The sequence below is a fragment of the Calidris pugnax genome, unplaced genomic scaffold (assembly GCF_001431845.1).
Source record: "Calidris pugnax isolate Ruff unplaced genomic scaffold, ASM143184v1 scaffold189, whole genome shotgun sequence".
In the NCBI taxonomy this organism is placed as follows: Eukaryota; Metazoa; Chordata; class Aves; order Charadriiformes; family Scolopacidae; genus Calidris; species Calidris pugnax.
This window is the reverse complement of record NW_015091069.1, coordinates 597,973-615,981: the sequence shown is the minus strand read 5'-3', so window position 1 is coordinate 615,981 and position 18,009 is coordinate 597,973. Positions and strand designations below refer to the sequence as shown.

Below are 18,009 nucleotides of genomic sequence, written 5' to 3'. Positions count from 1 at the left end.
CTCAACCACCTCCCTGGGCAGCCCATTCCAATGCCTGAGAACCCTTTCAGTGAAAAAATTTTTCCTAATATCCAGCCTGAACCTCCCCTGGCGCAACTTGAGGCCATTTCCTCTCGTCCTGTCGCCTGTGACTTGAGAAAAGAGACCGACCCCCACCTCTCTACACCCTCCTTTCAGGGAGTTGTAGAGAGCAATAAGGTCTCCCCTCAGCCTCCTCTTCTCCAGGCTGAATAACCCCAGCTCCCTCAGCCTCTCCTCATAAGACTTATTCTCCAGACCCCTCACCAGCTTTGTCACCCTTTGTTCTCCCTCTTTGAGAAGAGTCAAATCAATCTCGACTGTTTATCTACTTGAACGCTAAACTATCTACAGCTCATCAAAGGAAAATAACTGCCTGTCCTGAGATTTTAGTCATGCTTCATATTTCTGTAAAGCAATTTAATGTCTAACAGGTGATGTGGTTACAATAAAATCTAACTCTTCAAGCTGCAAAGCCCTGCTAAGTGGTCAACAACTTGTCCAAGAACCATACTGCTTGTAAAATAGCTTAGTTTGAAAAGTCTGACTAGTAGGCACTACAATAAAATGCCCAATTCCCAAGCTTGGTAATGGTGACTGACCCACAAAACTGTGGGATCCACTCACTGGTATTAAGCCAAGGTTACAAGCATGAATACATCAAATTGAAACCTGCAACTGTTTCACTGTGATTCCTCTCCCTTGGAAAGGAGGGCAGGACAAAAATGATCCACTTTAGAAAATTTACCTTTCTGATTCTTGCCACTCTCCCTTGGAAAGGAGGGCAGGACAAAAATTATTATGCTACAGCTTTAATCCACTTTAGAAACTTTACCTTTCTGATTCTTGCCATGGCTTATCCGATTCATAGTCTTTGCCCAACTTCTCCGACTTGTCTTCTTTGTCTTCTCTCTTTCTACCTCGTTTCTTGCGCTCCTCTTCTTCTGGGGGTTTGCTTCTGCAAGCCATCAAACATTCCAAGACTCGCTGGTGTTTATCAGAGTTGTTTATGTGTGCTCGTACAAGGGTCTCCAGTTCATTCCACATAATCCGATACTGTTCATCTCTAAGAAAGGTCAGAAAGGACATATTACATATAGGATTACCTAGATCATTAAACCACTGAATAAATTAAGGTTAAAAAACAGACCTTAAGAAACAGAAAAACAAACGACCCAACCCCCAAAATAATCCTGAACAGATTCTCTGTCCTCTTGTACTGGAAATCTATCCACCTGGGATTACTCCATCCTTTCAACTTGAGAACACATTGTAAGTAACATTTCCCAATTGACACCCAGAGTTAAGTTTAAATTGAAACAGGCTACGTCCACTGAAATCAAATTCTTCACTGCCACAAGATCTCACTGCCAAGAGAGACTTTTGAATCCTCTCAGGTGTTTGTTAACTATGCAACGTCAGGCTATGCAGAGAGCCACTCATGTACTCACGTACAAATTAATTACGTTTGTTAACTATGCAACGTCAGGCTATGCAGAGAGCCACTCATGTACTCACATACAAATTAATTACAAATTAATTTCATCCTTTGAATAAAAAAAAAATTTAGAAAGAGTTGTACCATGCTACTGTAAATAACTCCCAGTCATGTGGGCAAATCTTCTGTAGCTGAATTTCTTTTCAGCCAGTTCTTGGAAATACTATGCACACATCACAATGACTGAGATACCAGGATATTCTATGCTTGTTTTAAAGCAGTAGCCCATATTTTAAATAAATGCTTCAAAAGGATTTGACTATTCTAATATAACCCAATTTTAAGCATTATTCATTTATAATTTATAATTCATTTTATTAATATGAAGTTATTCCACTCTCACTGTCCTAGCTCATACCAGTCTCTTACCTCTCTTGATGCTGCCATATTTTTTAAACAGACTCACAATTCTTATGTAATAAAATGATACACTTTTTCCTACCATACAGCAATATCAGTCCTGTGATAGCCCTTAAATGACGCAGGCAAAGTATTCACAGCATTTGCTTTGTGTACACACAGCATTTAGTTTACTACATATTACATTTGGCCAAATTTTAAAAATTTGAAAACATGAAAACAGTGTCAAGAGAGTATTTCTGAAAAAAGTCCAGCATCAACAAAAAGAGATATCCATGTAACCTTTTTGGACCCTTTCCTCTGGTGCCAACTGTTGAAATTGGCAGCGGATCATTTTTCCTCTCCATGTCTACCAAATTGTATATTGTTTTTTGACAATTCAGAACATCCTCATCAGTCATTGCTTCTTTTACAATCACACTGGCTAATGGCACTACCTGCAAGACAAAACAAAAGTCAACAACGAGAAATTCTGTGTATGTCACAGGAGAGAAATAGGAAGAAGAAAGATATTAAAGGCAAGGGAACCATGGAACAACATGTAACAAAACCACCCCCTCTGATCCTGTGTATGTCACAGGAGAGAAATAGGAAGAAAGATATTAAAGGCAAGGGAACCACGGAACAACATGTAACAAAAACAGCCCCTCTGATCTTCAAGTTAGTAAATAATAACTCTGATCAGGTATAAGCAAATGCACATTTCCTTTACCCAGCATCACTGTAGCTGTCAGGTTAAATATTCCACCCTATTTAGATGGGATTCCACTAATATATTGACATTAAATCATTAAATGGTTAGAGTTGGAAGGGCCCTTAGAGATCATTGAGTTCCAACCCTCCTGCCCTGGGCAGGGACACCTCCCACCAGACCAGGTTGCTCCAAGCCCCATCCAGCCTGGCCTTGAACCCCTCCAGGGATGGGGCAGCCACAGCTTCTCTGGGCAACCTGTTCCAGTGTCTCACCACCCTCACAGGAAAGAATTTCTTCCTAGTATCTGATCTAAACTTCCCCTCTTCCAATTTAAAACCATTACCCCTTGTCCTAGCACTACATTTGCTGATAAAGAGTCCCTCCTCATCTTCCCTGTAGGCCCCCTTCAGGTACTGGAAGGCCATTATAAGGTCTCCCCGGAGCCTTCTCTTCTCCTGTGAGGACAGAAAGTTGGGGTTGTTGAGCCTGGAGAGGTGCTCCAGCTCTCTGATCATTTTTGTGGCCATCCACTGGACCCATTCCAACAGAGTACTTGAGATGAAAACAAACTGGGTTTGTGGCAAGCGATTTACGATAAAATAGAGTTAATATTTCATGAAGTGGCAAGGTGAAAGTTAACCTAGAACAGAATAAAAGGTTACAAACCCCAGGTTACTTACAGCTTGCATGTTGAAGATGGTAGTCTGAGAAATAATCATAGGCCAGTAACGAGTATGTTTCTCTAACTGATCTTTTGCACGTTCCAGTGGAATTTCAAGACTTCCATCGATCTTATATCTGGGCTCTAGAAAAGGAGTTAATCGGTTTTCCCTCATAAATTCACCAAAATCCTAATGATAACCAAACAAGATACAATTAGACATTTCTCTAACAAAATAATTTTCACTGAACGGATGAAACAGCATAGTCTTGCTTATCACTAACCATGTATTATCCCCACCACTAAATTTGACCCTAGCAACAAGAGCCCCGCTTCTATCTTGTGGATGTACATTATTCAGCGTGAACACAAAAAATAGGTATATAAAAACATGGATTAAAAACTGATGCAAGGTTTTTGATGAGGAGGCCTTCTGGATCTGCAAGATATTTCATGTATGGTGACAGTTTTGTTATGTTTTTCTGGAAGCCACTTCTGCTTGCTTACAAGATACAAAAGAGGTGTTGAAAAAATAAAGGAAAAATCCCCAAACGAATGCTACCTGATCCTCTACTCCATATCCAGGGTTCAAAGCTGACAACTTCATCTTTTCTATTTATTGTACAAATCATTCACGTGCAATCTACCCTTCTGACAATTAGCAGGATATAGTCTTACGTGTATCCAGCCCACAGAAAAAAAAACTTGCCAAGAAAAACGTTATTTTAGAATCAGAACAAACTGTAAATACTCATAGTGCACAAGGAGGCATGGAATCCCTTGTGGGAATTGCCTTGCCTTGACATGGAAAGGATTCCATGAAGCAGGTATAATAAGCAGATACTTTGAACTAAATACGTAGCAGTAGTAGAAAGAAAAACAGTTTGACCATGCAATCCACTGCAGCTCTCCAGAAAACAGGCCAACATTTCCTTTAAATGCCTAATGCACTACATCTCTTGGCGCCTGAGATAAGCAACAACTTAAGAAAAAATTATCAGAAAGAAAAGAATCTTACTGTAATCCTGTAGTCGGTTACTCTTCCACCACACCCTTCACTAATTGATGGCGGATCTTCTAGAATTGATCGGGAGCTGCTTAATACATGCAGAAAAATTTCTCCTCCATGGCTACTGAGCATGTGACTAATTACTTTAGAGCCAGATTTGCGTGGCTGTTCCAACAAAACAGAACGACCTGTTGCAAATAAGATCAGTTTCACTAGTTACTGCGTGCTGGGATTTTAAATTACAAACTACACATACACAACACGGGTTTGAACGTAGCCAGTAAGACTCTGAATCCATTAACGTGAACGTAGCCAGTAAGACTCTGAATCCATTAATATTGCGTTTTCATAGAATCACAGAATCATTTAGGTTGGAAGAGACCCTTGGGATCATCGAGTCCAACCATCTCCCCTACTCTACAAAGTCCTCCCCTACACCATGTCCCTCAGCACTGCATCTAAACGGCCCTTAAACACAGCCAGGGATGGTGACTCCACCCCCTCCCTGGGCAGCCTGTTCCAATGCCCGACCACTCTTTCGGTGAAAAATTCTTTCCTAATGTTCAATCTAAACCTACCCTGTTGGAGCTTGAAGCCGTTCCCTCTCGTTCTGTCGTTAATTACCTGTGAGAAGAGACCAGCACCAACCTCTCTACAAGGTCCTTTCAAATAGAATCATAGAACCATAGAATCATTGAGGTTGGAAGAGACCCTTGGGATCATCAAGTCCAACCATCTCCCCTACTCTACAAAGTCCTCCCCTACACCATATCCCTCAGTATCGCATCTAAACGGCCCTTAAACACACTTTACTCCACATCTTTACACAGAATGGCTTCACGTTGTCTTAAATTTGACACAGAAAGATCAAAAAGCCTCTCTCCACGACCAATAAATCACTGACTCTGTAGGGCGTTATTCTTAGCAAAAATACATATTGGTAAGGCATTAAAATGGCATATAGTATAAGGGCAGCTTGCTGTTTTGAGTTATATGTTTTATACTAAACTTCTTTGGCCCTACTGCAGAAACTCTCCTTAAAACCAACTTCTAAAAAGTAACCAAATAACCTACTTGAATATAAAGGTACCAATCAATACTATTGGTTAATGCTTAAAATGCATACCATTTTCAGACAGAGAAATAAAACTGCTTTTGTCTTATTTCCAGTAAAATACACTAAGCAGTCTCCAAATAAGTTGTTATGAGGAAGTGAAAATAGAAGATCAGAAGAGAGTAGTTATCTGAAATATGCTATTAATTTTTGTTCTAACCATTTCTATTACCAAAGTACTTTTTCAGTACAGAATAGAGGAAAATACACAAAAATATAGTGTTTAATAAAACCACAGCACATTTACTTAGACATTCAAACAACTTGACTGAAGAAAACATCCCATCAAAAGATGTTTGTAATGTAATGCAGTTTTGTTTGCAAACTGTAAAAAAACCTCACATGTAATTAACATTGACTACATGTTACTTGTTTGGAACAAACAGCTTTGGGTTACCTTCTAACATGCATTTAAATGGCAACCTCTTACTGCAAGATTATTCACAGCAACATCTTGCAGATAAGCAAAAATCTAATCTGCTTTTTGACCAATGCCAGTAGATACTCCGCTTCAATTGACCAACATACTTAGTTGGCCTTAACCCAATTAAAAGAACTTTCTGAGGCTGCCCAACATCTGCTAAAAGTCAGGCATAGACATAAGTTGCTAATATTTTGCAGCAGTTGGAGGAAGCATTGGGATCAAGTGCACTATCACCTACTGAAAGCAGTGTTTCCTAGCAAATACCATAAAGTGAAAAGTATTCTACATTTGGATTCAGAAAGAACTACCAGCCTTCAATACTTCCTCGTTCTTTACATCTTTCCTCCCATCTTCAAGTTTCAAAACACATTCCCTTTGCCTTTGAGTACATTTAACAAATTTCTTCTCTTATTAATGACATGTTAAAATAAACTTGACATTTTTACAGTGTATAGACATTTACTGCTATACAAACCAGAATGTGCTAAGTGCTCGATTCACAATATTAACAACTAAAACAGAAATAATGAGCCAAGGACACAAATTTACCATTAAGGAGAAAGTTAGTAAGGCATGAAGAAGGTCTACTATTTACATCTACTGGTGAAATTCTGTAGGCTCCAGTGCAATAGTGTAATTCTGAAAAATAAAACGCATAGAAACATTGAGAGTGTAGTTCCACATGCAGAAAAAACATTCCACAAAATAAAAGAAAGGCAGAGGAAGCTATTCCACAATCAGAAGAACTAAGAAGTCTAGCTGTCTCTCAAAGTCTGCTCCTTTCACCATCTCCTCACAATCATTCCAGTACCCTCAACTCTGAGAGCCTAATATATTCCCAAGCCTTATTTCAAGCAGAGCCTCCAGTTCTTTATCTCCTGAATTATTTTACCGTGGAGTCAGCCTCCTCTTATTTCTCTTATCTATATTTTTGACTTGCTCAGAGTCAACGTACTTTCAGGAAAGTCTACAGGCTGCATGAGCTGATTGTTCCTGTGTTACCCCAAATCCTCCCTGACTTCCTCTCCTTTACTCACATTTGGGTAGAGAGCTCTCCCTTACTCAGATTTGAAAGTTAATATGGAGGGACTAGTCTACTGATAACATCATCACGTACAGTTAGTTTCCTTACTAAGCTTTTCACTTAGCACTCTAAAGATTACACTAAAGATAGTACTTTGATCTCTGCCCCTCCTGAAACAAAAATTAAAACCAAAAAAGATTCAATGTCTCAAAGCTGCTATGTTAAAAAAAAAAAAAATCACTTTGGAACTGACAAGGTACACTTGGCCCTGTGGGAGTGACAAATAGTCCCTGAACATTACAGTCAAGGAACAACTCCACAATACTTAAAGAGAAGATTGAAAAAGTCACTAGGAAAAAAAAAAAACAAACCACACATTACTACCCCTCCCACCTCTTACACAAACCACTGATTAGCCAAGATCAGGACAGCATCATATGACCATTAGTAAAGCAGGGTGTAGTCAGCAGCAAGGTTTACAAGGTAAAAAGGTAAAGACAGCATTAACAAGCAGCATATTACCCCCTCGTTCAGATTCTTATCACTGTACGGAGAGAACAGTGTTCAACACAAGTTAGAATATCAATTTTGTAAAATACCATGTTACCTACCCACACTATTTGTTCGAGGAGTACACCATTTTAATGTTACAGTTTCTTTAAATGTGCCTTCTCTGCTATTGCCACCTACATGATTATCACCTGCAATATAAAGTCAGAAAAAGCATGTGAGCAAAAAAGCTCTACTGGTCTCTCATCTACTTTTTATATTTCAATAAAGTGGTGACATGCCTCAAGTGTCTCACACAAACATCCCCAACACACATGAAACCTTGTCTGATGAATCTGACCTCGTTTTATGCTGCTATATCCTTATCACTATATCAAAATATGCCAGTCATGAATAAAAACTCCAATGGCAACATTACAAACCAAGTTCTTGGGTTTTAAGGAATAACTGAAAATTTGCTAATCATAGCGGAAAGCATATTTTTCAGGCATATTTCATCAATATGAAGCTTGGAATCTTTCTTTGTGAGTGCTTCCAGCAGGCTGATCAAAAGCAACTTTGAGAGGACTATTTCTACTTACCACTCTTTAAAAAGTCAACATGTGCCTCTTTGTGATGAAGCAGCTCCACATCGTAGTTGGCTGATGTGTTAGCATGTTGTTCTTCCTTTAAAAGAGAAAGGCAGAAAGAATATATAATTATTTTAGCTATAAGGCTCTCTTTTCATAAACAAATGATTCTACATTTACCTTTCACTCCAGAAGAAAACAAAAAACCTCCAAAGTGCATCAGACAACAACAGGATTGCAATGTTGAGGAACTGTTTGCTCTCTGGCCTGTTTAAAGATGCAGTCATCTGCTTTTCCCTTTTTTCCTTTTTTTGAAACCCTATGGTTTCCTCTTCATACAAGTGTCATAACAAGGTGCATAGTGTAAAATATAGGTAAAAAATAGGCTTCTACTTTTCTTTAAATTATTGAGAATCAAGGAGCCTACGATATATTGAACGCTACGAGCAGTTACAACTTACTGAGCAGCAACAAATGGTCACCGCAGAATAGACTGGCAATTACTTTTTCTAACTAAAAATCTCAGGAATCCATTAATTATATCTTAATTTCATTTAAGACATATAGCAAGTGTACTTGCAGCTGCAAGTTTATAATTTAAGAAGTTATGTTTGTGAAGAGGCCACTGCATCTTTGAACAGCTGCAGAGGACTAGCAAAAACAGAACAGTAACCTTGGTAATTTATCCCAAGTTAAAAAAAAACAACAAAAAACCAAAAAAACCACAGAGAACCCAACATAATCTATTACTATAAGGACAAAGGCAGAAGGGAGAGGCATACCAGCAGCACACAGGTCAGAAAGTTACAGACAAGGTATTTGCAAACTTAAGTCACATTTATGCCACAACCCATGTCATAATTTCATTAAGGCTGTGAAAATAATTTTTAATTTCATGTTCCAACTTATAAAATCCATACAATATTGCTAGTTTTCAAAGATGCAAGTAATGATTGACAATATTAGAAATTGATGATATTTTTAAAATCAGGAAAGTTTATCTGCCCCTGCCCTTTTTATTTGTTTGAATACTGACACTTCCATTTCGATTGTTCTTTCTTGCTGTCTGATCAAAAAATTAAATAAAATTTAATACTTGAAATTCTTAGTTGCACTTATTTCCCTCCCAGTAGTGATAACAAAAATATATTAAAAAAAGGGCCATAAGCAACTTTGAAAAGAAGATGTTTAATTCAATATCTTTCTTAGATACTAGATATATCCCTTTGTCCCCCATTTCTGGTTTATGGATCTTCAAAGGAAAACCTACTGGAAAACCTTCTGTCAAAAATCAGCTATTAGTTACAAACACCTTTATGTTGGGTGGGCATGATAATGAAACAGGAAAAAGAGACTCACTATGCCACTATAATGCACAAGGGTCAAGAATATCTAAACACAACTAGAAAAAGACAAAAGAATCACAGACAAAGTAACCTGAGGTAAATAAGGTAGTATTTATATAAAATAATACAAACATAACTGAAATAACACTTGTATTGCTACATCAAACTTAGAGATTAAGCAATACAAAATTTTGTTCTGTGATCCTTCTTTAGGTTTTTTTTTTTCCCCCTTGTTTATTTTTACTAACCTGGTCACAGACATTGAATGTGGGCTAATAAAAAATAAAACAGAAAATATGATATGGAGAGAAAAACAATGTAAAAATTCAATAAAATAAACATTAAAAATTTTCAAACAAATTTAGTAGTGATGTAGCTAGTTAACACAAAGTTACAGGTATAATATTACCTTCATAGGAATGTTAGTTATTGTGGTTGAAGCCAGATCAAAGTGCTGTTGTACTAAAACATTCAGTTTTGTAGCCAGATGCCGTCCAGCACGGACACTGTGCACTTCACTGGTTAAAACAGGTGAAAGCTAAAATAAATTGACACAGAGTATATAGCATTAAAAGATTAGGCTCTAGTGTCATGTAACAGGATTATTCATTTGAAACTCTAAAATAAGCATATTTATGCTGCTAAATACGGCTAGGGAGAAAAACTACCCCCCAAAAAACCCACACACACCACGGGAAACCGAGAAGCAAGAATTATTTCTCATACAGAATTTTGTAGGTTATGCCAGTTGTTACAGCTGCAGTTGCTACAAACTGTCAAAAAGATTAGAAGTGTGCTAAAACACTTGAGTGATTAATCGTCAATAGGAAGAATTAGTATCACAACATCAGAAGAAATCCTCTTAATAGCAGCTCTGGGCCTAGTTTTTCACTCTTTTACCAGCTGAATAACAGGAACAAAGTAATTTTTATATACCTACCCATAAGTGCATCGTATATACATAAGAGAAACAAACACAAGATGCATCTGATTTTTACCCTAGCCAACAGGGACAGTGGGTTTAGGATTTTGAAAAAAAAAAACAAAACAACAAAAAACCCCACAAAAAACCACCCAGTGATAAAGATTACCATTTTACAGAGGAAAGCAGTAGTCAATTTATTCTCTTCTGTTCATGTTTTATTTGTTTTAGCACAACTACGAGAGAGTTTTGCAGAACAGAATCTCAGGAAGGGTAGCTATTATAGTCCTTTCTGCACAATATGCAGTAGTAGATGCCTTTCATATTAAGAATAAGACTTTCTTGTGTTTTTTCTTACATAGAGCACATTAAAATACTGAGCAGACTGATGAAGAGCAGAATATATTACAAAATATTTTGTATGTACTTGGTTTCAACCAACCACACGTGCTTGTTACTGAACAACTGAGTTATTAATATACAGAATAATTTCTTATATGCACCCTTGCACATTTTCATTAAAGAATCTTTAAAAATACCTGTAGGGTACTTCAAGTATTTGATGAACTTATATTCTACATTCCTACAATATAATACCCTTTCACTTGGAAGCAGATACAATTTCCAATGCTTTTCATGAAAAAAAGCATACTGTTTGCTAACATTGGAACAACAGAATTTATACACAAAAAGCTTATTTTGGTTTCATGTAATATGTTAGTATTTGATGAACTTATATTCTACATTCCTACAATATAATACCCTTTCACTTGGAAGCAGATACAATTTCCAATGCTTTTCATGAAAAAAAGCATACTGTTTGCTAACATTGGAACAACAGAATTTATACACAAAAAGCTTATTTTGGTTTCATGTAAAAAGCATTTAAGGCTAAAAATACTAACATATTAACCTCGATAATATAGAAGATGTAGTGCTGAACAATATCCACATCATTCAGTAACAGATATTTGGGAAAACAGAGCTTGTGCTCACTAGTGGCTTATGTTTGAATAGCAGGAAAGTTACTCAACTAACCTATTCAACACACCAAGCAGCTCATGGTTTTCTACTATGCTCCTAAAGGTGCATTTCCTTCTCAAAAAACTCATCAAACCCAAGACTATTATTCTAAGGTAATATTCTACATTCCTACAATATAATACCCTTTTCACCCAAGAGTATTATTCTAAGGTACTAATGGGTTTACTTCACAAAAAAAAAAAAAAAAAAAAAATAATTAATGCAAGAAATTTAAGTAATTAAACAAAAAAAAAAAGGGGGGGGGTGCCATATGTGCATGAAGACTACAAAACAAGAAAACAAAGCCTACAACTTGAGGTGGCAATATGCAGGCTGTCAAACTTTTCAAAGAATTATCACCTGTACTTTTTCTTATGCCTTACCAGAGACCAAAGGCTCCAAACATTCTTGCTGAATACTTCATTTGCACTATCTATTTTGAATCTGACATGGTTCTTCATCCTTGGATAAATTTTCTCGTTTTAAGCTCCTTACCTCTTTTTTAGGACGATCAGAAACAAGGCTGTCTTCACCAACTGGGTATGTGTGGATTAAGACCAATTCACATTTCTGAATCTGCATTAGACTTAAAAATAAAAATATTCTATTTAGCCTACAGTTTGTTTATTAGAAATTAGAACAATTCTCCCATTATTAACCTGACTTCCAGAACACAGAATCATAAAGATGCATTACAATATACTGTTTCTGAAAGTATTCTGTAAAAACTAGGTTAGAGTAATGATTTTTGAAAAACACATATTTCAAAACAAGTTTTTAATGAGAATAAAAAAAAAAAGTATAACATTTCTAGCTCTTCAGATGCTACAGCACTGTGTTCCTCTTTCAGCATATCAATGGAATAGATCCTTAACTGGTATAATCTGTTCAGCTTCATTCGACTGAAAATTGACACTACCAAGGATTTGTGTGTCCAAGTGTGTGCACAGGTATTAATGAGGGAATTCCAGGGAACATGAAAACAACTACACAAATAGCATGTTCATCTCCTAATGCATCTGGAAATTTGGGAAGATCGAGACATTGTCCACATCTCTTCCTAGTGGAATGAGATCTCTTTTCTGCCTTCACACTGGACTTAGAACCTGATTCCCTGGAGCAGTATCCTTTATACATGAAACCACAATTGCAGCAGATAAATATAGGAGACTCCTGCTTCTGCTATTTAAGTGTCTAACGAGAAACCAAGAATAGGATCTCAACCTACTATAGGCTTTACAAGGCAACACACAGTCCCTGGGCCCAACAGTTCACTGTTTAATTAGACAAAACATTTGGTGAGAAAATGACTTCTCAGAGAAGATGCAACCTGTATTTCAAGAGATTCCTTCATCTCAAGGGAAGTGTCAGGCAACACAATAATTTAGAAATTAAAAATTAGTTTCAAAGAAGTTAACTATTTTAGTCAAAGGAAGATGAATGTAAAATTAATGCAGTGCTATCAAGAAAAAAAATGCATCACATTCAATAGTGATTACAAATATACACTACACAACAAGGCATATTTTTGGAGCAAGATGTAGAAAGCAACAACCTAAAGAAACCCTGTCCTATGAGGGTAATGAATGATACTGAAAAGCTAATGATTATACACCAGCTCTAATTCAACAATATCATGATTCAGCACCTTCTATTTCACACAGGCATTCATTCAAACAGCTCAGTAGAGGAAGTTTTAAGTGACAAAAACACATTGATATTTCACAGAGGATATAACAGGCATGCACAGAATAAGAGAAACTACATTTGTAAAAAGTATACTCACTGATCTGAATTAGCTGCAAGCTTGTTATGTTCATGAATGGTTTCCTGAACACAATCCTCAAGCATCCGAACATGACTGTCACTAGAAAGAAAATTTGTATTTTTTTTTTAAGCAGGATAATCAATCTTCCTGTTCAAAGCAACACGCCACTAAATGCTCTCCTATTTCAAGTGGGAAATTTTTGGTTTGTCACTGTAACAGACCTCCATAAGTGACATGATCTAACACAGAACACAAAAAAAGCTAACTACTGAGGGCACTAATTCACGACAACCAATGAAAAACTTCTAAAATATATAAAATAACTTCTTTTTCTTAAATGGTAGAAGCACACTATCGTACATACCTTTTTGCATTAGTAATACAGATTATTCTCCCCCTGTTTCCAACACGTTCTGCATTCTCCATGAGCATGGTTCGAGCCTCATGCTGGTATTCTGTTATTTTGCAGAGTGCTTCAACTGCTGCAACCAGCCCATGAAGTATGCTGCAGCACTCCGGATCTGCCCGAGGATTAGGTGGCCCAACAGCTGCCAACGCTGCCATCAACTAGTTAAAAAGAAAGAATGAAAGAAATTAGTATTGAAAGTGACTTTCCAGACATTTGTTAAAATGACCAGTTAAGAGAAAAGTCACCACTATAACTTATTCTACACGCCAATTAATATTCTTGGCAGAAAACCAAACAGAGCAACTAATTGTTACTAGGCCTTGAGAACATCATTTTCTCATTTATTACAGACAGAATACCTGGCTATAATAACAAGTTATATCCACATTATCAGTTGCCATCTACTTTTGTTTTCTGAGAATTTGGGAATTCGATTTCTCCCCAAAGTAATTATTTCAGAAGACAAGCCCATTCAGTGTGAAAAAAAGAGCAAAGAGAATATTTACAACTTTTTTTATATGGTTTATTTAGCTAATGCGTAAATGTAAAGAAAAAACAATTCGATTTCTCCCCAAAGTAATTATTTCAGAAGACAAGCCCATTCAGTGTGAAAAAAAGAGCAAAGAGAATATTTACAATTTTTTTTATATGGTTTATTTAGCTAATGTGTAAATGTAAAGAAAAAAAAAAAAACAACAAAATTTAAAATTCAAGTATCACCAAATTACAGAAGAAATAAATAAGAAATGTCTTCATAACATTTATTTTAATATATAACTCTATACTCAAAGCTACCAAGTCAGATTATGTAAAGCTGCCTATAGAACACTCCAGCCTCACAGGCTACTTAAAATTTCATTATGCAATAATTTCAGACCAGATCCACATTTTAACTAACCAAAGTTATTTCATATGGAACATAGTAAGAAGCTGCTATTTATTCCTCAATTAAACTAGTTAAAGAACAAAAGAACAGTTCCAAAACATACCTCCTGCAAGTTCTGATCTTCTTGAGTCCAAGAATTCAAGACATGAGCCCCAGAATCACTCACAATGAAATTCACCTAAAAGAATCAAAAAAGCACACGTAAGATAACAGCCAGTCATATAGACAACAGCCATTATGGCTACTTCCCCAAATCCAAACATGAATTACAGCTCTTTCTTCTGATACTCTGGAGATACATGCAATGACAAGCCAAACTAAAAATAAGACACACGCCAAAAAAAAAGAGCATCCACTCCTGCTATATTCAGTTACCCCTTTAGTAACGTTATGATTAACAACTTCTTACTCTATTTATATTTTTAAGCCACTAAATCAATCCCTACGCAAAAATAGCATTGCAGGATATTACAAAGTATTTCAATAATTAGGTAGTATTTTCAGTAGAATAGCTACAAACTCAAGTAAATTCTAATACTGCAATTTTGCAAATCATTCTCCAAAGATTGTCAAAGTCGATCACAGGGTTAAATATCTAGCAAGATTTAATAAATACCACAAAGCAAAATATGTTCTAAAGATGACCAAAAAAAAAAAAAAAAAAAAATGGTTGATTGGGACCTTCTTCACTAGGTCCTGAAATAACTTTTAGAGCATGACACTGCTTATATGGCAGCACGGCCAACAAGCATGCCTAAGATCTAACACATAGCAAAAGACATATTTAATTTACTGTCCTGTCCTGTCCATCACTATAGGGATGTTTCTCAAGTAAACAAAACCAGGATATCCCATGAAAATGGGGTGGTTTAAAAAAAAAAAAAAAAAAAAATCAAGAGGAAGTATACCTTCCATCTCAATTTCTGTTTCTCATACCACACGAGCTCCAGTTCAGCCAATTCAAATCCACTAAGCACACACTTGATATAATCCCATAATGGGACTGGACTGTATATTAAATGCTCTAAACTAGAGATTAATTTAAACATTCACTGCCTGAGAAGCAGGACGTGCAATCCATCAAGACAGTGCTGCATCAAACCACTGAACTACTGGAGGTATTTGTTAGTGCTCAGCCTCTGCTGCTCTCTGACACAGCTGCTATTCCACCACCACTACTATATACCCATATCACTGCCACAAAGTTGTTTCACTTCCTTTTTTATTTTTAAGGATAACTAACCTTTAGAACATTGCACTATGGTTTACGCAACAAGGAGAAAAGATCCAAAAAAACAGGGGTTACCTTAATTTATCATACAACATTACAGAACCTACCAAGCATTTATTTTTCCACACAAGGAGCCACCAAGCTCTCCCACTTTTTCAAACCAGTAGCTTCAGGGTGACCCTAAATCTTCCTTCAAAGTTGACACCAAAAACCTTACAAAGTGCTACCAAGAGTGTTTAGAAACAAAACTTGATTTGAAGCAATACCTCACTCAAGATTTTATAAACTTATACATTAGGAGAACACAATAATAAATCAGTAAGTTACCTTCAAGCACCTGTCCTCACGTTTTGCACTGAGTCACAGTGACATGAATACAAGGAAAGGTCTGACCGATCTAAACAGCTATCAAATGTATCAACAGCACAAAGACATTTTTATCTAATACATTATCTTGTGATTTAACCACCAGCTAATGAGACTTCATTAAAATGGGAAAATATTCCTTACACTATCAAGAATCATATGCAGTATGGCCAGGAGAACTTACCAGTTTCTTGAAAGGGAAAATATCATACATTATTCTACAGTACTCCATGGATGATTCCACTGAACACGTCCACAGTGATTTTGATATGGGTGCTAGAGGTATAATTCCTTGGGTTCGATTCTTTACTAACATATCAAATTCAACATGTTGTCTGCAGGATTCTGCCATATAAGGGCAGTGATCCACAACGAAAACAGTTTTATGAGACTCAGAAAAGATTTTCATTTTCTTCCTAAAAGAAACAGATAGTAAAATCAGAAAGGAAAAAAAAAAAAAAGTCACAAGATTACTGTGCAATTTATATAGCATAAAACTATCTAACTACAATACACGAGTTTTAAAGAAGTTACCTCTTACAGCATTTAGATTACATATTGAATACATTAGCTCCTACAAAACTGTCACCTTTCTAAAAAACTACCAGAATTTCCATTTTAAGAATCTATTTTACACAGAGACAAATATCCTCTAGAGTACTTACTAGTCCATGTATTTAGTATACTAGATATCCAATTAGAAGAAACGATGTTTTCTCAGGATGAAAAGAATATAGGAAATGTGAAAGTATAGTGTTGAAAAGGCAACAATGTTGCACAGTATTACCCTGTCCATTTTCCTTAACAAAAGAAACTTTTAAGAAAAAAAAGTACAGAAACTGGTTCTTATTTGAAGCTTATTTCCTAAAATAAGCAATATGGGAAAAAATAATTTAAGATTAGGCTATAGAAACCTTGAAGTAGCACAAATATCAGACTTTTAAGTAGATTTTCAGCCTTCACTTTGCTAGGTACATCTTTCTATTTTTAAATCAGTATTTGCATCTGTACTTTGATCTCTCACTGACAGACACACCACCTCTGAAATTATAATGTCAATGTTTCTTATCCAGCAACACTCATAGGAGAGCACCTTGCAATCTCCCCAACTATGAAGCTGGAGGACTCTGCAATGAAGCATGATGTGTTTTTCTCTTTGACATGGACAGACTGGCTTTTCCTCTCCTACTACATGACTGAAAGAAATACTTTTGAAGCAGCTATAACGTGAAATCCTTGTGTTAGGGGGGACATCAAAACTTGCAGACCCAGACTACATAGGAAAATGAGCCTTAGACTAGTGCTGCTGAGACCACTAATCTCAGACCAAACGCTCCTCCTCAAACTTATTCGACTTCTAGAAACCCATGGGAGCGTTATGGAAACCCATAACGTTTCTAGTCGAAAAGTCGACTTCATTCACACAAACGCGGCTGAACTGCAGAACACACAAAGCCAAAAAAATACATGACGAGCTTATTTAAAAAAAAAAAAAAAAAAAAAAGGAAAAAAACCGAAAATATTAAACTAAGGAGGACTGACAGGAGTCAGCCCGCGGGCAGCACCCCGCTCTGGGGGACGGGTCCCGCAGGCCTTGCCGGGGTGCACACACACGCTACACCCCCTTCGGCCGGGGCCAAGGCCGGGCCAGGGCCAGCCCAGCGCCGGGGGCCCGGCCCAGGACCCTGCATCCCATCTCTAGCCTGGCGGAGACTGGAGAGAGGGGGCCGGGGAGGGCCGCAGGGACGACCGGCAGGGCCCGGAGGAGGCGAGGTCAGTCCCCGCCCGCCCGGAGGCCGGGGTCAGGGGGAGGGAAGCGCCTCTTACCTGGGCCGGCTCCTCCTCTGGTGCAGAAGTCCCGGTCCCGCTCCTCGCCGCGCGCGGGCCCGGCCGCGGGCTCGCTCGGCGGAGGAGGGATGAGGCCCACGGGCCGCTCTAGACGGGGTCTGGCGCGGGCGCCTCCGGCCGGGTGACCTCCATAGCCCTCCGCCCGCTTCCTCCTCCGCCGCCGGCTCCGCGGGGAGCGCGGGGCCCAGCTCCTGCCTCCGCGCCCGGCGCCCGCGGGGGTGGGAGAAGCGGCCGAAGCCCCCCCCGCTCCGCCCACCCCTGAGGCCGCGGGACCCCCGCGCGGCCACTTACGCCGCTGGCAGAGTGGCTCCCCCAGCGCTGGCGGGGGG

At 37.9% G+C, this 18,009-nt stretch overlaps 1 protein-coding gene across 1 annotated transcript in view; it reads right to left on the bottom strand.

The window, feature by feature from the left end:
• Nucleotides 1–18,003, bottom strand: part of ASUN (asunder spermatogenesis regulator) — a 29,874-nt gene extending 11,871 nt beyond the window's left edge. The window contains exons 1-14 of the mRNA XM_014957038.1: nt 17,660–18,003; nt 16,017–16,248; nt 14,339–14,413; nt 13,305–13,507; nt 12,959–13,039; nt 11,668–11,758; nt 9,637–9,765; nt 7,894–7,978; nt 7,414–7,503; nt 6,328–6,417; nt 4,250–4,428; nt 3,251–3,421; nt 2,159–2,313; nt 854–1,084 (exon numbers count right to left, since the gene is read on the bottom strand). Of these exons, the coding sequence (XP_014812524.1) occupies nt 854–1,084; nt 2,159–2,313; nt 3,251–3,421; nt 4,250–4,428; nt 6,328–6,417; nt 7,414–7,503; nt 7,894–7,978; nt 9,637–9,765; nt 11,668–11,758; nt 12,959–13,039; nt 13,305–13,507; nt 14,339–14,413; nt 16,017–16,241 (1,805 nt within the window). The 5' untranslated portion in view covers nt 16,242–16,248; nt 17,660–18,003. The remainder of the gene's footprint in view (nt 1–853; nt 1,085–2,158; nt 2,314–3,250; nt 3,422–4,249; nt 4,429–6,327; nt 6,418–7,413; nt 7,504–7,893; nt 7,979–9,636; nt 9,766–11,667; nt 11,759–12,958; nt 13,040–13,304; nt 13,508–14,338; nt 14,414–16,016; nt 16,249–17,659) is intronic.
• Nucleotides 18,004–18,009: the final 6 nt, after the last annotated feature.